This window comes from Sus scrofa, chromosome 1 (genome assembly GCF_054392235.1).
Source record: "Sus scrofa isolate SSC_HxYL_T2T_F1_AM1 chromosome 1, Sscrofa_HxYL_maternal_Yorkshire_Landrace_v2.0, whole genome shotgun sequence".
NCBI lineage: Eukaryota > Metazoa > Chordata > Mammalia > Artiodactyla > Suidae > Sus > Sus scrofa.
The window spans coordinates 215870369-215890451 of record NC_139383.1 but is presented as its reverse complement, the minus strand read 5'-3'; the positions used below and the strand labels follow the sequence as shown (position 1 = coordinate 215890451).

Genomic DNA, 20083 nt, shown 5'->3' with positions numbered 1-20083 from the left:
AAACAGCCAACATTTATTGTAAGTTTATCATGTGCCACCAGTGTGACATATATTATATCTTCTATTCCTCACATTATCCTAACCCAGGGAGGGAGAGGTACCATTTTACAGATGAGAAAACTGAGGCCCAAATCACCCAGCAAGAAAAAGAGGTAGGATTTGGACTCAAGCAATCTGACTCCAAGTCTCCCATCTTGATCCCACCATGTTGAACTGGCTGTCCTTTCTGGTGTCGTTTGCACAATAAGCAGCTACGTCCCACCTATAGTTATTTTCTTTTATGTCTACCCTGAAAACAGACTAGCAGAATTGAAATATATACAGTCACTTTTATTGGCTTACTCTCAGGGCTCTATCAAGGAAGAGCATACATTTTTGTCAGTTTAGATGTTAGACCATCAGCCACTGTATCAGTCATTGTGGGTACTAAGGACTAAGACATTTATTAAAGGAATTTGAGCTTTCACAGTTGTAGGAAGATCTGGGTAAATAAAGGCCAATAAAGGAGAGTAAAGGATTAGAGAAAGTTCACTGACCAGCTTTGACCCAGATAAACAAACTTAGATAAGAATCTGGAAGGTAGGCAGGTCTAGCAGGTGGAGCCACACTGCCAAGGGCAGCTGGCAGGGAAGACTATGGCAGACTGTTGGCTCTTCAGGGTTACTATACCTCTGTGAGTTTGCAGCAAAAGCTCTGAGCCTGGGGTCACTCTTGGTCAGCAGAATTAGCATTCAAGAAGAAGAGCCAGCAGCAAGTATGAAATCAAGGACAAACTGGAACTGGTTTTCACCTCAGCCTTAAGAGTGTATGGCTGCTGCTTCACTGTTGCCTCCCAAATCTTGTACAGCCTCACTTTGGACCAATTCTAGCATGGAAGCATGCAAGGAAGGGATTGTGGGAAATGTAGTTTAACAGTGGAACACACCAGCACACACTGCTGGAAAGAGAACACGGAGGGGCAGAAAGGTGTGCTTTCTCCTGTTTCCAGTGCCTGTGGGGTGTGTCTGTGCTAGTTTACTGTTTTGGCAGTTATCACCGAGTTAACAACTTTCAGAATGAAATGATTTTCAGGGATACAGAGCTATCAAGATTTGGAGTCTGGATTTTTATTCATGGTTGTATGACCCAGACCTAATTTGTATATATATGTAAGTATGTATGTATGTATATGTGTTTGTTTTCTCTGTGCTATTTTATTTTTAATTTTTAAAGTTTTATTGAAGTATAGTTGATTTATATTGTTGTGACAATTCTGCTGAACAAAAAAAGTGATTCAGTTATACATGTACACACATCCATTCTCTTTCTGATTCTGTTCCCACATAGATTATCACAAAATATTGGGTAGAGTTCTCTGTGCTACAGAGCAGGTCATTGACCAGTCATTGACCTCAGTGTGCATATGCCAGTCCCAACCCCCAGTCTATCCCCCCGACACACCCATCTGTCCCTTTTGGTAACTGTAAGTTTATTTCAATGTATTATGCTGTTTTCCATGACAGATAGGACCTAATGGTTTGTCTTCCTGTTTGTTCATTTGGATTAAGAAATAAAAATGTTCAAAAACTAAGATTTAGCAGAAGTACTAGGTTCTCACCATTCCCAGCTAGTTACCACACTAGTGACTTAAGAGAGATTGAGCAGTGACTCATGTGGACAGCACCTTCAGGTCTGAGGAAAATAACTCCATCTGGCAGCAGAAGGAGAGCATCTGCTTTACTCTCAGCAGAGCCCTGACATCTCTTGGGCTGTGCCCAGAATTAGAGAGCTCAGCAAGGGATGTTACAGATTATGCTTTAGAGTTGGGAGCCGATTTGGACTGAGCTTTGGCCATCCCTGTTTCTCTTCCCTAAAAGATAGTTTAGATTTTTGAGGCCAAAAAAGAAACTGCCCCCGCCCCCCGCCGTCTCCTATTTTCAGCAGGGGTTAAAACAGTGGAAGCCCTTCTGGGAAGTAATTCACCTTTTTCTGGTCATCCTACTTTCATTTCTGATTGTTTCAGTTCACCTAGTACATTTTCTTCCAGAAATGACCTAGACGTGGACTCATCAAGACCTTGCTTTTGTTGGTTTTTTCCTGATGGCATTTCACCTGTTAATCCTCACTAATTTTTCCCACCCTAGACAATTGTCTTGACACCACGAAACATATTTTTCTGCAAGACATGTGGGTAAAAAGACCCTCAGAGTTGGAGTAATGCCTGGTTCAGCCACTAAATTAGGTCTCCTGATGGAAAAAGAAGTGGGAAACCTGTTAAATTTAGTTTTTTTTTCATAATGGAAGTAATATATGTTCATATTACATAAATAGTTTTTTAAGCTTTCTATCAAAAACAGCAGTCCCCCTGGAATTGCATCCCTTTCCCCCATTTCTTTTTCCCAGAAACAACACTTTCCAAACCTGTTTGGCTGTTTACTTATGATCTTGAAACAACATGCTTATGTTTCTTCTTCTGTTTGATTTTCCAGCTCTAGGTTTTCAGTTTGATTTCCAGTTTAGAAGATGAGAATTGTTTGCTCTTTTCTTATTTTCCTATTCTTTCACATTTGTTCCTTTTCTCATTTTTCCAGTATGTTTATAGCATAATTTTTGTTAGGTCTGTGTTTAGTGTTTACATCCCATGCCCTTGTAAACCTGTACAAACCTGAGACATGCAGAAAAATATTATTCTATTTCCTTTCTTGTATTTTTTTTAAATTTTTTCTTGAAGTTAATAATGGTTTTAATTTTCATTTTCTTAACTTTTTTGGTACCTTGCACTAATTCTTCCCAAACCCTCTGCCACAAATATGAATTTCCAATCGACATATAGAGATATGCCAGATGTCAGCCATCTTTGAGCTACATAACTGATGCTGCATTCTAGATTGATTGCTATCTGAGTTTGGGATTCCCCAGAAGCAAACCATAAGGCAAGCTTGTAGGCACAAGTAGTTGATTTAGAAGATGATTTCAGGAAATGCCATTGGGGGATTAAGCTGATGCAGGGTGCATTGTAAAGCAAGGTACAGCAGTGGACAACTATAACCTGATTCCACTAGGGATTATGGCGCCCCTGTAGCTCCTTATGGCTCATGGCTCTGTGAGCTGTGTGTACCTCGTTACGTGTCGCTGCATTTGCATTCAATGCCTGATGCACAAAGGCCATCTTGAGATCTCCCTTTGTCACATTCACCTCTTTGTTACAATAGAGTTGGGTGGATGGCGCTTATTAACCATAGTGGTCTTTTTCTAGACCCCATACCTGTTCATTTTCTTGATAGACACTTTCATTTTGGTAGAATTCCTCTTCCATTACCTTGAAAAGAACAATATACTGAAATCTTCCTTGTGTATATGAAAATGTCGTATATTACCTTTATAATGCATTAATAATTTGAATGTAGGATTGTAGATTACTTTCTCCAAAAAAAATTGGAATCATTGCTTCATTGCTTTCTGAGGAAATTTCTCATGTTTTTCATGGTTATCTCATGTTCAGTGACCTTCTAATACCTGATACTTTGTATGTATCAGGGGCTCCATAATCCCTAGTGGAATCAGGTTATAGTTGTCCACTGCTGTACCTTGCATTACAATGCACCCTGCATCAGCCTAATCCCCCAATGGCATTTTTTTCCCTTCCGAAATGGTTTAGAACTATCTCTTTGTGCCCAGTGTTAGGAAATTTTATATTAATAGTCCTCAGTATGGACTCTTTTATCCATTGTGCTAACCATTCAATTGACCCTTTCAACCTAGAAATACACATTTGTTAGTTCAAAAATTTTCTTGAGCTTTTAAAAAGAATTTTTTCACTTTTGTTTCTATGTTCATTCTTTTTGGAGCTTCAGCTGTTATTCAGCTGCTAGACCGCATGGATTGATCTGATTTTATGCCTTCTTTCTGATTTTTTATCTCTTTGGGTTTTTTGTTCTACCCTTTGTGGGGTTGCCTCAACTTCTTCATCTCTGCTTCTCTTGGTTTTTAAAATTTTACATTTTGTTGAAATCATACTTAAAGTTAAAATTATGTGTTACTTTCTAAAAATTCTTTTTATTTCATGGATAAAGTGTCTTAGACACCTAGAAATAGTAATGATAGCTACTTTCCCTTCTCTGAATTTCCTTGTATGTTATGATTCTCTCATGTTAGATGTTCTTGGCTAACGTTTTCCACCTAGGCAGAGACAAGTAAAGCTGAGTCAGGTGGCTGGGGCTTATTAACTGTAATGGCTTCACTTTAGGGTAACAGCCTAAAGTGGTTGCATTGGGTACTTCCAGCTTTGAGTATCTGTAGGTCTCTTGGGTTGGTTGTATTCCCCAGAGAACAACCTTCTAGTTCCCTGCCCATAGGGTAGGAACCTCACTGCCATTTCTCTACGGGATAAGTAGGGGATGTGCTCTGGCAAGCATCACAGTACACAGTGAGGTCTGCCCCTAAGGCCCTTTTCGCAGCATAGGTCGGGTGTCCTCTTTTCAAAAGAACTTGGCTAGATTGCTACACCTCTTATTCCTCAACAAAAGAAATGGGTTTTCTAGTTCTCATCCTCTGTTATGTTTCAAAAGGTTCTCAGTTGCATGAGCCTAAGGATGTGAGCAGAGTCTGGTTATGACACCCACTAACATGAGAGTCTACTAGTTTCCAGGAGTCTGTGTATTCATGTATTCTGTCCATCAGTGGACGTGGGTTAAGTGTCTACTGCATGTACAGAGTTAATGCTAATCCTGTCTGGGAGGTACCTGGAGCAGCACACCAGCATCCTGCTCTCCTGGGCCAGGGGAGAATTGCTATTAGGAAGCTGTTTCTGCAGTAAACCCAGTGGGGCCCACTTGAATTAGAAGAGTGAGGGTGGGGAAGTGAAGATGGAGGTTTAGGTAGATAGTAACAACTTGAAAGACTAAAACTGTGGGGAAAAAAATGTAAAAGGTAATGTGAATGAGAGGAGTTAGGTCTCCTTAGAAGAGAAGAGGGTCCCTGGGGGCACATGCTGCTGGGTTAAGCCCTCTAGGCTGAGACTCTATTACAGGAAGGAGTGCCATGGATTTAAATTTGTGATTTTCCAGACTTCCTCTTGGTTTCTTAAAGTACTGCTTTTAAAAATGGTTTAAAGACAATTATGTTAACACTTGAAAATGGTTAATTCAGAGGTCTCTTAGTTTTTTTCCAGGATCACAGAAGTTTTACTAGTCCAGGAGTCTTAAAAATACTTAATGATTGTGAATAAATTGAAAAGCCAGTCTCTTCAAATATGTGAATCAATATGTATTTTAGATGGTTTGAAGAAATAGCTAAACTCATAGAATATGATTTTCTTCTCCTTTCTTGGGAAAATGTGGAACATATTCCAGATGTTCTTAAGTAATTAGCAGAAGAATAAAGCTCTTCATAATTGAACATTCAAAATGATGAGTTTGAAAATCAGCCACAGTATATTAAACTATTACCAGAAGACAACTCTTAACAGAACTAAGATATCAGCACAAATCAGTAACCAGCTTTTGTAAAAGGAATGCATCTTTTGTGTAAAATAGTCAGAACAGGATTTGAAGGGATTAACCACCCTGTGTGGGTTCTTTACTCTGTTTCTTTGATGTTCATTTATCTTCTTTCCCTCCATTCATTTGGTACCTGTTATTGCCTAGTGTCTGCTTATCTCAATTTTGTTTGTGCTCTTGTTACTCCTTCTTATTGCTCTCCTAGTACCTTGTGTGTATTAGCTACTATTACATTTATAATATTTGTTACCACTGTCTGTTTATGTATCTGATGCCTCACTATACTGTAAGCACCTTGGCAGGACTATGTCTTTCCTGGATCTCAAGTATGGCTTACTGTAGAAAAGTCTTTGAATATATATATGAGTGTTATCATTACCACTCAAAATGTGGCATCATGTGACATTTTCTTTTTCTTTTTAGGGCCACACCAGCAGCATATGGTAGTTCCCAGGCTAGGGGTTGAAGCAGAGCTGCAGCTGCTGGCCTACACTACAGCCACAGCAACACCTGATCGAGCCAAGTCTGCAGCCTTGCAGCCACTTGCAGCAACATCGGATCCTTAACCCACTGAACGAGGCCAGTGATGGAGTGACGCCACTGAGTGAGGCTGGTGACAGAGACAACATCAGGTCCTTAACCCGCTGAGCCACAATGAACTCCCTTGTGACATTTTCAGTTTTTCAAATTTAATATGTGTGGTGCACTTTTCTGTGAGAAACATGGTGAACAAAACGTGAATTTTATATTTTTTCGAGGTACCACCAGTCCTCTTGTATTGCTGCTAGCCTAGCTGCTGCTCATTATGTGATTCTAAGCTTAAAGAAGTTTCTCTCCTGAAGCCTTCTTTGCAATGCCCACTCCCACAGACGAGGGTGATGCTATACTTTTGTAACTTGCTGTAATCCCCCCACATGACACTTAGTATATACACTTTACTCTCATTGCTTTTAAAATAAATGCTATGCTCAGTTCACTATAAACTTTGTAAAGACAGAGACCATAGCTCTCTTGTTCATTATGATACCCTTGGGGCAGGCTTGGGAGGGGATCCTCTTATGGTAATTCTCCTCATCTCCAGATTCAACCTTTGAAGCCCAAAGTTTAAGTAAAAGCCTATTCGAAACAAATGTTCAAGATGAAATGTCATCCACCCCCAAATGCTTGAAAGTATGTGCTTTTGCTATGATTTCCTCAGGGTTTCCATGCAGATGGAATCCTGAGCACAACCCTAGGTTAAGAACAGCCCCAACTCTGATAATGAATGTGAGAAACCTTAGTGTCCTAGCATTGAGTAAATCATTGGCTTCAACAATGTGCTAATAAAACTGTTTCTTCCATGAAAACTGGATTTGCCTTCTAGGCATCTTTTATAAAAATAAGAGGAGGGAAAAAATGGAAATGCTGTCTTTGTGACACAAAACTAATTTTTAGAAGCAGTTATGTGTGAGAGAAGTAATTAAGTCTTTTTAATGAACACAATATTTCTGTTCTTCATGGGTCTGTTTACTGTCAGAATCTTAGTTGAGAAGTGATTTGGAAAATAGTTCTATTTTATACGTGGTGTAAGTGAAACATGGCATAAGGCCCACAATGCAAGAATGAACTAATTTCTTACTTTAGTCTGTAGGCTCCAAGAACTGTACTGTAAAAGTAGAATCCTAAAACTTAGAGATCGCATAATCCCGTAGTTTTTAAGGATTTCTGTGAGCCACCCACGTCCATAGACAGACAGTGCAGGGCCACAGCAATGAAGAGATGAGCAAGAACACACAAGGATAGCATCTTCACCCGGAAAAGCTTTGCTTTTTCTAATAAATTCCTCATGAGATTTTGAGAGAAAAGGAAAGTTTAATAATTAAAACACAGCAGAAAGAAAAAAAATATCTGTATTGTCTGTATTTATCTGTGGACCAACCTGCACATCTTCTAGATGAAGGCATTGGTGAGGGTGTAGTTTGCAGTTGCTGAGCTGGTTTAGAGACTAGTTAAGGTCTGATTCTCCATCTAGCTCTGCTGCTCCTATGTCACATCGCCTATTTTGACAGTCTCTCATTTCTTTGCCTCCAGCTTCCAGAGCCAAACTCAGCATGATCAACACCATGTCAAAAATCCGTGGCCAAGAAAAAGGGCCAGGCTATCCCCAGGCAGAAGCACTGCTGGCCGAGGCCATGCTTAAGTTCGGAAGAGAGCTTGGAGATGACTGCAACTTCGGTAATGAGTGCTGGCTCACGTTTTAATTTTTCATTTGTACGTGGGGTTTTTAGTGCCACGAAAAAAAATTCTGTAGGAAATAATTCAAGCCATTTTATATTTTGATTCTCAGTTTGAGGTTGTGTACACAAGGGCCCCAAATATGTTTTCAGAGTCATTTCATCATTTTTAGTGGGATTTGTCATCAGGATTTTATTTATTTCCTTTTTCCCCTGATGAGATCCCATCATTACAGTAGCTGGTTGATGTATCTGGATGCCTGGACGCTGACCTTTGCGTGCGTCTGGGAGTAACTGAGTTGGTCAGAGCAAACAGTCACATCAGCATGATTCAACGTCCCACCCCAGGGGCTTCCTCTTAGATCTCTGCTCTTCTGTACGTGGTACCTAATTTTAGTACCCCAGGTGAATTTCCTCACCCTTTTCTCCTCTGACCCTCAGTCACCATACTCACCATCTTCTGTTTCCACTCCTTCCTGATGTGAGATCTCAGCAAGTGACTGGCCTTTTTGACTGAGGCCTGTTTTTGCCTCCTGGTATTTGCTTTTGCTGACTGCATTGGCATTAAACGGATCTCCTGCAAGGGAGGGTTGGGAGCTTCCAAATTGCTTTTAAAGGAAAAGCAAATTTTTCTGTTCCTTATAATAAGGAGAGCACTGCCACCCTTTGGGGGCACGGAGTCTCTTGTACTCAGTGAACATTTACAAAGTGTCTCAGGTGGAAAATACGCTCATCTCTGGAGGGCGTTATATGCTGTGTCTCCTGTGTTGGCTCTCTTCAGAGATGGGCAGTGATCCCTGGGTTTTCGTCCATGATGGGCCCTCTGATTGCAAGTGCCTTTCCCCTTTGTTCTTTAACATGCAAGCCCATCATTGTCCCCTTCCAGGCCCCGCGCTTGGTGAGGTGGGGGAGGCCATGCGGGAACTCTCAGAGGTGAAAGACTCTTTGGACATGGAAGTGAAGCAGAACTTCATTGACCCCCTTCAGAATCTTCATGACAAGGATCTGAGGGAAATTCAGGTATCAGCAACTCATTCTTTGGGAAATGGGCAGTTGGAATTGTACAGATGCTGGTGCCATTTTCCTTTAGAAAACATCTTTTAGGCTTAGCTTGCATGTTGTCAGCCGTGAGCATGTGAATTGCAAAATAGTCCAGCACAATTTCTGGCTTGAGAGAAGCCAGAAAGCAGTACATTTTGTCTACCCATTGTGACTGTGCCACTCATGAGTATTACATTGACTTCTCCATGTTCAGTTTTCAAGTTTTTTCAAGCTTTTTTCTCCTGAAGGATAATATCTTGTACCTGATAATATACAATTTTATTAATAATTCTATGATTTTCTGGGGTGATTTCACCCTCTAAAATACTAGCTGTACCATTGTTACCTTAAATACATAGTTATTCAATTACCCTATAAACATTTTTTGCATTTTTATAATGGTATTTACCCAACTATCCTCTTTTTTAAAATATGTAGCTAACAGTTGAGCTATTCCAAATAAATAAGTTCACCTCACTTTAGCCCTAACTAGGTGTTTAATGTTTGCTCATTCATTCCTTCAACAAATATTTGTTGAGCTTGTCTGAAATTTGTTTTTCTTGACTATAACATGAGGTAACATAGCTTGGAATCTCCCCAGTCTCCTTATTCGAGCTTAAATCTCCTTTAAGCCCTACCACCTGCTCAAGGTCACACATTTAGTATGAGGTCAACTCACTCTAAATCTAACATGTAACTCTGACTCCAATGCTCTGCCCTGCAGCTGACTGCAAGTTCAGATGTGTTTTTGTTTGTTTGTTTATTTGTTTGTTTTTAAATCTTCCTTCCAAAAGAACAGACATTTCATTTGGGTCAGGGATGGATTGGAGGCAGACTGTGTAATGGGAAGGAAAGCTGAGGATATTCTACTTCTCATTTCTTCACCACTCCCAGCTCTGTTCATTCCCTTCCCTTTCACCACGCAAGATTATGGGAAATCTAGCATTTTCTGCCACCCATTAGTAGTGGAACACTGCAGCTCATAGGAAAAAAAAATACCTTGTAGCTTTGGGAAACTTCTTTCCCACTTGGTCACTAGAGGTGTTGGGCAAGGCTAGGCAGCCACACACCTGAGACTTGTGCACCTGGGATGAGGCAGAGGGATTGGAGTGCAGTGTGGGGTGTTAGGTTCCTGCTCAGGTCTCCTCCAGGTTAAGTCCATGACTAATTGTCATCATTTGCTAGATGGAAGACTTATATTAATCTATGATTCCCTGAAAGCTGTACCAGTCAATTGGGTTAAGTGTTAAGACATAGATTCCTAGACCCTAGCCCTGCATAATCTAATTCAGGTAATCAAGCAGTCTCTTGGAGTAGACCATGATGGAAGATAATAAGAAAGGGAATGTGTGTGTGTGTGTGTGTATACACATACATACATACATATACATGGCTGGATCACATTGCTACGTGTTGGAAATTGGCACAACATTGTAAATCAGCTATACTTTAAAAAAAAAAGAAAAAATCTGTGTTTTTTTCTTTTTTCTTTCCGCGCCTGTGGCATATGGAAGTTCCCAGACTAGGGGTAGAATCAGAGCTGCAGCTGCCAGCCTACACCACAGCCACAGCGACTCAGGATCCGAGTCACATCTGCAGCCTACTCTGAGCCACATCTTTAACCCACTGAGCCAGGCCAGGTTTTAAACCCACATCCTCATGGACACTAGTCAGGTTCTTAACATGCTGAGCCACAATGGGAACCCACAAATCCATGTTTTTAATAAGCATCTTAGATAAATCTAACAGGCTAGATTACCTCAAAGATAAATCCTTTCCAGCATTAATGTTCTATGATATAAGAAATAAGACTATCATTCTTTCTCACCTCATTTCAAACTGTTTTTTTTCTTTGCTTTCCTATGAGATACCACTTCTCTTGAAAAAGGAGACTTTCAAGACCCACCTGCCTACGCTTTCCAAATGTGTAGAGTGTGTGCACCCATTCCCAGCTTCCATAATGGGATGGAGAGGCATATATTCCACCTTGGCTTTGGCCCAGCCAGGGCAGAAAATAAAGGACACTCTATTTCCCACAATTTCTTCCTTGCTTCTAATTATTGTTAAAGATGTTTCTCCACATTTAGTCTTTGGAAGCATTTGCCCCACTGATGCATGTTTCTTTATTTTTCTTGTGACGTAATTTTTAGAGCTTAGCCTATCTTATTTTGGAGGCATGATGGGAAAGTGAGGCATGACTAGGCCCTTTCCATACATCCTTTCAAAGCATATTCCCGCCCTTGATTTCTTCAGCATCATCTAAAGAAGTTGGAGGGTCGACGCCTAGATTTTGATTATAAGAAAAAACGACAAGGCAAGATTCCCGATGAAGAGTTACGTCAAGCGCTGGAGAAATTTGATGAGTCTAAAGAAATTGCTGAGTCCAGCATGTTCAATCTATTAGAGATGGATGTGAGTGACTCTCCTGTGGTTTTTAATTTAATCTTGCCAGTGAAGCACATGATTAATGTGGTAAAGGGTTATGTAATTAGAAATGTTAATAATTGATTTCACTGTTGAGAACCTCAATAGATGGTTATTTCTTTAAAATTATTTGAAATTATAAAGTAGACTAAGAAATGGTAAAACTATCTGTATTCCTATAGTTTGATTTAATTAGGTTTTTGTCTGCTAGTGATCTTAAAATATTATAAATCGAGGTGACATAAAAGCATGTTTCTGATGACCTACTTATAAGTCCAATAGCTTAAAAAAATACTCTGTTGAAATGTAGGGCAGATTGACTTCAGACAGTATAAGAATATCAATCAGGTAAAATACTTTTCAGAAGTGAGTGTCCAGTATATGTTAAGATGTTCTGTATTTTGAAGTAAAGTTGACATTTTCTTTCCACAGGTAATTTCTATTGAGATTGAAGATTGTAGCATAGATACTACATTTGGGATATAGATGAGATAGTTGAAAAGTTGCCTTCCCATTTCCAGAGCACCAAATTATAGTTCATGGCTTCAGAAGTTACATTCTGACCACTCATGGCATAAGACCTGTTACTCAGCTTTCCTGTCCTTGTTCCTCCCCACTTCCGGCCCCATCATTTGCTACCCAGCTTCTCCTGTATGTACTTACCACTCCCCTGACTGGTGGCAGGGGAGGCATGTTGAACATATGCAGACTTGCCCGCCACCCAGAGACAGTGTTGGTTTGTGTTTATGAAAAGCAGATTGTCCAGCTAACTACAGAAGAGGAAAACCGTGGGTGTGAGCATGACCTGAATCACGTCTTCCCTGCATCCAGGGCCCCACCCCAAAACTCATGGGACAGCAGGGTCTCGTTGATTTGGAGGCCATAACTCAGCCAGATCACAACGCAAGATGCAAAATGAAGAGTAACCGAGAAAGTGTAGAATGTCGGAGCTGGAATGAACCCAAGATGTCACTTGACCCAACCCTTTTACATTACAAGTGAGGCTCAGAAAGAACAAAAGATTTTCCATCATGCTACACTGCCTCCCATAGTGCTTCGTGTGAGAAATCAATGTTCACATTTTTATTAACAGCACTAATATTGACTTGTCATGAAAAGTATAGGGAGCAAAGAATGTCCTAGTCAATGTACCTTTTGTCCTATAGGAATTCGATAACATAAGCCAAATCCTAATCAGAAGGTTGTAGCCAAACCTGATACTGTTTGACAAGACTTATGTGAGCTTCAGGAGGATTCTGTCTAATGTTTCTTCTCGTAGAGTTTCCAAGTGTAGGTTTGCTGTATTATCCTCAGTCAATTTGGAACCTGCAAAACTATCAGTCAGCTTAACTTACCACACAGTTATGGGCATTGTCAGGCACAGGGCTGTATGCAGGGGCAGCTCTGTCAGATGTACTGAGTAGTAGCAGTTGGTTAAAGATAGCAAACTGGTAACTAAGGCATGATTCCCCTGTTGATTGCAGATTGAACAGGTGAGCCAGCTCTCTGCACTTGTCCAAGCCCAGCTGGAGTACCATAAGCAGGCCGTCCAGATCCTGCAGCAGGTCACCGTTAGACTGGAAGAAAGGTATCATCCGGATTCCTGCCTTTTACATTTCCATTTTCTTGCTATAAAATGATGTGTAAAGAAATGGAAATATTAGAATACATTTGAAGAAAAACTCCCACCACAATTCCTGCTGGTCCTATACAGACACCTTGTGAACCATTCATTTTGATTTTATATTGTCTTGGGCTTTGTTTTACTTTGTTCTGTTGAATCTCATTTTGTGTTTATGAGAGGTCGATACTTAGGTTTTATTTTGGTTGCCACAGATGGGACCCAGGACACTACTAATGATAATGGATGTGATTTGCTCAGCAGCTATTCTGTGTGGGTACCAAAGGCATATCATCCTCAGTCACATACAGCCCTGGAACCGTGTCTCTTTAGCCTTACCTAACCGATGAGCAGACTGAGGCTTAGGATCACACAGTGGGGCAACAGGGCTTCACATTTAAGCATAACCTATTGGAAAGCCTGTGTTATTTTGCACCTTATGTTTCTTTGAATGGTGGTGACAAGGTCCACCAGAGGCAGCTGCTTTCGTAGGCCTGTTCTGCATTCTCATATGTGCCCCATAGCCAGGCTGGGGTAGTTTTCTTTTGGAATGGGGCTCCCTAGTGCTGCGGAGAGTGTGTATGGTGCCTGTTGCTATATAATATGGGTTACTTTATTTAAGCTGAACGTGTATGCCTCAGAGGCTGGCCTCACCAGCTTTTATTCTCAGCTGTGGCCAGATTTGACTCTCACAGCTGTTGATACGGCCATAAATGTGCAAGGCAGCCTCCACTTATGATGCTGTATGAGGAGCAACTTCCTGACCTGTTTCTATCTGGCCAGCCTCCTCTTCTTGGTATCTTCCTTGACTAGTGCTTTGATTGTGCACCTCCCCACAGTGCACACTTGTGGAAATATGTGTGTGACATGCCAAAGCCTCTAAAAAGGCTTCAAACCATGCCCTTCAAAGTACTAAAGAAATTTTATATGTCTTTGTGACAGTTGTTAAGCATGGAGGCCACTTTTCTTGTTTTCCCCTAAAATGTTTAGAGTCACTGTTACTCTTCAATCACCATACCCTAAACTCTCCCCACCCTTGCAGATCTGCCCTACACTTTGCTTAATGACCACCTAAAAGGGTGGGAAGTACTCAGGGGTGAGCAGAATACTTTGCCTGCCTGTACCTTTCCACCTTTCTTCCTTCTTCCTTGGCTTCTTTCCTTTCCCTCTGTGCTGTTCTCAGAACACACAGTATTTCCTCCTCTCCTCCCCCCACACCTTCTCAAGCTCTGCATGGAATAACTTTCTTCTGGAAACAACTGTTTATCTAGAAATGACTTCTGATGATCTTTCACCTCTGTCCTTAAGCCTTCTCCAGCCTCCCCTGGGACAGGTAGCTCCTCCCCATCTCACTGCCAGCTCCATCCCTGTGTTCCTGCAGCATTTGGTACAAATCTCCATGGCAGCACTTATTACAATTCACGGTAATCAGTTGTTTGTGTTCTGTCTCCACTCCAGACCATAAGCTGTTTGAGGGTAAGAATTGTGTCTTACTCACCTTTTGTGTTCCTGGTGCCTAGCGCAGTGCAGACTTGCAGAGTGAGCTCGGAATTAATGAGGGAGAACCTGAGAGGAAGGATGAAAGCAATGAGGGTATAACTGCAGAGAGCGTGACCCCAGCGCCCAAGTGGAGACAGACACAGATAAGAAAACTGAGGGTCCTTTTCAGATTTCACCTGCTCCACAGTGGTAGATTGGTAGCTAGTCAAAGCATTTTCTCGATTTAATTGCTTTTCTTTTTGCTTCTTAATTGACTACACATCCCACCTCCCACCTCCTACCTTTTCTTTTTCTTTCTTTCTTTCTTTCTTTCTTTCTTTCTTTCTTTCTTTCTTTCTTTCTTTCTTTCTTTCTTTCTTTCTTCCTTTCTTTCTTCCTTCCTTCCTTCCTTCCTTCCTTCCTTCCTTCCTTCCTTCCTTTCTTCCTTTCTTCCTTTCTTCCTTTCTTTCTTCCTTTCTTTCTTCCTTTCTTTCTTCCTTTCTTTCTTCCTTTCTTTCTTCCTTTCTTTCTTTCTTTCTTTCTCTGTCTGTCTGTCTGTCTGTCTTTGTAAAGGCCACACCTGCAGCATATGGAGGTTTGCAGGTTAGGGGTTGAATCAAACTACAGCTGCCAGCCACAGTCACAGACACAGCCACGCCAGATCTGAGACATGTGCTTGACCTACAGCACAGCTCACAGCAACGCCGGATCCTTAACCCACTAAGTAGGGCTAGGGATTGACCCTTCATCCTCATGTCAGATTTGTTTCCAACAAGCCACGACAGGAACTCCCCATCTTTTCTCTTTAATGCAGAATAAGACAAGCTTCATCTCAGCCTCGAAGGGAGTATCAGCCCAAACCTCGAATGAGCCTGGAGTTTCCAACTGGGGACAGCACTCAGCCCAATGGGGGCCTCTCCCACACAGGCACCCCCAAACCTGCAGGTAAGTATCGGATCCCTGGTACATGGCCTTGGCCACGCCCCATGAACACTCTTCCAGAAATTCTAGGAGCAATCCCATCTGGCTACATAAGAATTATGCAGGAATATATTTCTTACAGGATGGTTTTGTCAGGTAGAAACTCTCTTAAAGGAGTTCCTTCTTGTCTCATTCATTCTCTTTCCCTCCTTTACTCTCTCTCTCCTCTGTAAAGCCTTCATTGTACGTCCCTTTTACCCTCAGTCTCCATCGGCGCACACTTACCTGCTTTAACACATTTGATACTGACCCTCTTTTGTGGTCTTTAAATCACTGTAATATGTCAGTTGAGTTGTAGGGATGTCATCTTCTTTCCTGTCTGTCCCTTTCTGTGATTCCAGCATGCGTGGGGGTGAGTGCCCCAAGGCAGTGCATGCCCTTGTACACTCACACATACCCCACAGATGGCAGCTCCAGAAACCTGCTGCGTTGGGTTTCTTGAGGCCCACGAACATGAGGGTGAATATATTTGCAGATGAATATATTTTGAATCCCACTATCTGCTGGATTTTCTTCCCCTCCCCACCCTCCACCAGTTCATTGTGCTATGGTAACAGGTAGGTGCATTAAAAGCTGAAAATTATTTTCTTTCAGAGATGTAGATGTATAACTGATTGTATTATTCTTTTACTTGGTCCCACTGCTTTCTACCCCCTGCATACAGAACAGATAAAAGCCTGTGCTTGAGGTATATTCATCCTTAAGAATCTGCTTGGTCGAAGAGTGGGAACTGCCTTATCCTGGATATGGATGTTAAGGATGGGAAGCTCTCTCCTGTTTCCCTGTATCCCCAGTGCTGGATGTTCTACAGAAGGAAATGTTTTATGAGATGCTCTCAGGAGACCATGAAGGCAAAAAGGGAGGGTGTGATGACCATTGGCTCTGCTCCTCGGGCTTACCTCTGCTGCTCAGAGCCCTCGTGTGGGGCTTTTGCTGGTTATAAGGACTAGGCACATAATGTAACCTGGCTTCTCCCTGCTCAGAAAGCAAACACATATCTCATTTTTCTTTTGGAGACTTGTTAATTTGCTTTCTCTAAGTTAAAAAAAATCATTATCAGAGTTTCCGTCGTGGCTCAGTGGTTAATGAATCCGACTAGGAACCAGGAGGTTGCGGGTTCGGTCCCTGGCCTTGCTCAGTGGGTTAAAGGATCCGGCGTTGCCGTGAGTTGTGGTGTAGGTCGCAGATGCGGCTCGGATCCTGTGTTGCTGTGGCTCTGGTGTAGGCCGGTGGCTATGGCTCTGATTCGACCCCTAGCCTGGGAACCTCCATATGCCATGGGAACAGCCCTAGAAAAGACAAAAAGACCAAAAAAAAAAAAAAAAAATCATTGTCCCCCTTCAGAGCCATCCAGGTGGCATGGAGCTGTTTCCACTTGCCTGAGTTTATACGCATGTGTGTATGCCTGCTATGGTAATACTTTTGCTCATTTAACAGTTTTCTCTCTCTCTCTCTCTTTTTTTTTTTTTTTTGTCTCTTTTTTAGGGCCACACCCATGGCATCTGGAGGTTCCCAGGCTAGGGGTTGAATTGGAGCTGTAGCTGCCAGCCTACGCTACAGCCACAGCAATGCAGGATCTGAGCTGCGTCCGAGACCTACGCCACAGCTCATGGCAATGCTGGATCTTTAACTCACTGAGTGAGGCCAGGGATCAAACCCACGTCCTCATGAAAACTAGTTGGATTTGATAACTCTGAGCCACAATGGGAACTCCAACACAGTTCTCTTTTAAGATAGGATTCCATCCTTCATTATTTAATTCAATGTAGAATCTATTATTTTTTATATTCCATAGCTCTGATACATACCTCTTATTTATATAGGTAATGTGATGTGGAGGTGGAAATTGTATCATTTTTTATGTAATCCCATTTAATAGCCACGGTAGTACTGTGAAGTAAGTTCTTTTAGTTCCAATTTTAGAAAAACTGAGAGTGAAGTGCCATGTGCAAGGGTCACGGAGAGTAGCATCTCGAACCCAGTGTTTTATATTGTCTTGTTTTCATCACATTACTGTGGCTCTCCAGAGGCTGGGGATCTTTATTTTTTAAAAGTAAGAAATGCACCATTATTCTGAAGTCCCAAAGCCCTGTCTGTATACTTTACTGTTTCACACGTGCAGAGATTTTAAAGAGGTTAGCATGAAAAGAATTCTGTCCATGCTCCATTATGAATCTAAAGTCCATGAAGACTCCTTAAGTCATTGGGACTCCTATTGCTGAGCACTGTAGGATGGTCAGCCTTGTTGAAATGTGTTGTACCTACCTATCATGAGAATAGATGTGGCCATGTTTTCATACTGGAAATAGAAACAGGAATTCAACAACTTCCGGAGATGTAAGAAAGCTTCTGAAGATGGGGAGAGGGCAAGGTGCCATGCCACAGATACTGGGGACCAGTGGCAAGAGGAAGCTTCAGCAGGAAGAGGAGTGAGGGAGGAACCCAGGGGGACAGTAGGCTGGGCAGGCGCAGCATGCAGCAGATATGTGAGTTAAATTCCCCTGTCTCTCTGTGTTCTCTCCTGCTCTGTTCCTCAGGTGCCCCAATGGATCAGCCCTGCTGCCGAGCTCTGTATGACTTTGAACCTGAAAATGAAGGGGAGTTGGGTTTTAAAGAGGGTGATATCATCACACTCACCAACCAGATTGATGAGAACTGGTATGAGGGGATGCTCCACGGACAGTCAGGCTTCTTCCCCATCAATTATGTGGAGATTCTGGTTGCTCTGCCCCATTAGGATGTTATGGTGGCTGGCTCACCTCTTCTTGACCCAGATAGTTAAGTTTAACCACTGCTTTGGTAATGCTGCTTACAACACATCCCAAGTGCAGGCCGCAGTGGTCCAAGTCATCCAGCCCCACTGAGTATCTTTGGTTGACTTGCGTGAGCCCAGGAAAGTCATGGTGATGGATGGTGTCTTCTTCGCCTGGTGGGCATGGCATGTGCTTTTTAATTACCATCTGAGACCAGCCAGTAGTCACAGAACTGCTGTTTACACAGGTCTCAGGAGGCTGTGGCTTCTGAGACTATGACCATGCGCCACATCCCAGAAAAACCATCCCACCCACCGAAGATACCGTCTATCACCCGGGGCCATCTCAAGGTCTCAGGTTCTTTATTTCAATAGAAGAGAAAGTTCTTGTTTTCACATTGATTGACCCCTCCCAAACATGTGAGTCATGGAATTGTTGAAGAAAGCCTCCCTCACCAGCGAAGTGTCTTCTGGTTTGAATGAGCCACTCCCTTGTTGCTGTCAACAGAGAAGTGTTGGGTGTGGGTTCAAAGCCTTCTCTGAAAACAGTCACCTTTGTTCCCCCTGCTTATGCCTATTGCTGAGGTACATCCAGTTTTCTCCCCTCCCTGCTATTAAGACCAGAGTGGAATTCCCGTTTTATGTCCAACTAAGACCATTAGCAGCCAACATTCTGTGGGTGGGGCTAAGGAGGAGATTCTCTATCATGAGGACTTGGGAAGAGATCTGGTTTCCAAGCTTAAATTTCTTGCTGAATAGAAACCATGTATGTATATAGGGCATTTCTGATGGTACATGGAAAAGCAAATATCCTCACTTCAGTTTATTTATGAATTCCATGTTTCATGAATCCATTTGGCACAGAGACACGAGGAGAAACCATTTTCCCACTAGGTTATAGACCGAGAAAAGTAACTGTCATCACTTTCCACTTTCACCTTGTGTTCTTTGAACATCATTTGTGCATATTCTGCCCTCAATGAGGACCAAATAAAGATGATTTTTGTGCTTAGCAGTTTAAGATGTGTGGCTGCATATGCAAAACTCTTTCCCAGTTCAGCCATGACTTTTATTTCTCTCCCTTCTTGCTCATATTCATTTTGTGTGTACAGTGCTGTGCGTAAGCTTATGAGTGGTTTTTTGGTTTTGTTTTTGTATCAGTCATTAAAGCCCTGTTAAGTATCCAGAGTTCTATTTATCTAGCTGTACAGATTCTCTCAGAGGTTTAATGTGCTGCTTCGGATGTGCTACCCGCGGTAGTGGATCATGTGGAGTGAAAGGCAAATCTTATTGCTTCGTGTATAAACTCTTGCCACGGGAAGCATCGCTGTTTCCAATAAATACTGCTGAAGACAGAACCAAAGGCTCTGGTCCTTTATTTTGTGTCACTTCTCTGGGCCCCACAGTGGGTGGACAAGTCTTCATTGCCTTCCCATAAAGCCACCCAGACCTGCTTCCAACTTCAGCCCTGTTTCTCCATCATCAGGGAAAGTGCTATTGTCAAGAAGCAAGTTAGCCTGGGCACTGGTGACTTCTTAGTAGCCCCAGGAAGGAGGAGATTTAAGAGAGAAGATAAGAAAGTGGGGAGATGGGATTCCTGTTGTGACGCAACAGGTTAAGAACCCGACATAGTCTCTCAGATCTCAATTCGATCCCTGGCCTTGATCAGTGGGTTAAGGATCCAGCGTTGCCACAAGCTGAAACAGATGGCAGATGCAGCTTGGGCTCAGATCCGGTGTGGTTGTGGTTGTGGCATAGGCTGCATCTGCACCTCCGATTCAACCTGTAGCCCAGAACATTCTGTATACCTCAGGTGTGGCTGTAATAAGAAGAAGAAAAAAGGAAGTGGGAAGAGGAGGTCTTCTAGAAGTTAAATGAGATCACATCATGGTGATATCAACAGAAGAGTATAATGTTTAGAGGAGCAAATAAAATACATAATTTCAACCTGTCTTTTGCTTTCTTAACATGCTTTAAGAGAGAGGACCAGCCATGGAAATACAGATTGACCAAAAGCCAGCATTCTTTTCCCTTGGTGTGTATTGGGGGGAGGGAGAAGGAGTGGGAGAATAGGGGAGCAGTGCATACAAAGTAT

The 20083-nt window shown here is 42.1% G+C and overlaps 1 protein-coding gene across 7 annotated transcripts in view; it reads left to right on the top strand.

The window, feature by feature from the left end:
- SH3GL2 (SH3 domain containing GRB2 like 2, endophilin A1) overlaps positions 1-19346 on the top strand; it is a 203441-nt gene extending 184095 nt beyond the window's left edge. For 2 of the 7 annotated variants that reach the window (XM_001925157.7, XM_084984515.1), the window contains 6 exons: positions 7548-7691; positions 8577-8710; positions 10985-11143; positions 12640-12743; positions 15070-15200; positions 17774-19346. In XM_001925157.7, coding sequence (XP_001925192.2) covers positions 7548-7691; positions 8577-8710; positions 10985-11143; positions 12640-12743; positions 15070-15200; positions 17774-17973 — 872 coding nt within the window. In that variant the 3' untranslated portion in view covers positions 17974-19346. Of the gene's footprint in view, positions 1-7547; positions 7692-8576; positions 8711-10984; positions 11144-12639; positions 12744-15069; positions 16469-16752 lie in introns of all 7 variants that reach the window. The other 5 variants (XR_014821165.1, XR_014821166.1, XR_014821164.1 and 2 more) reach the window with 5 other exon arrangements.
- The last annotated feature ends 737 nt before the right edge of the window (positions 19347-20083 follow it).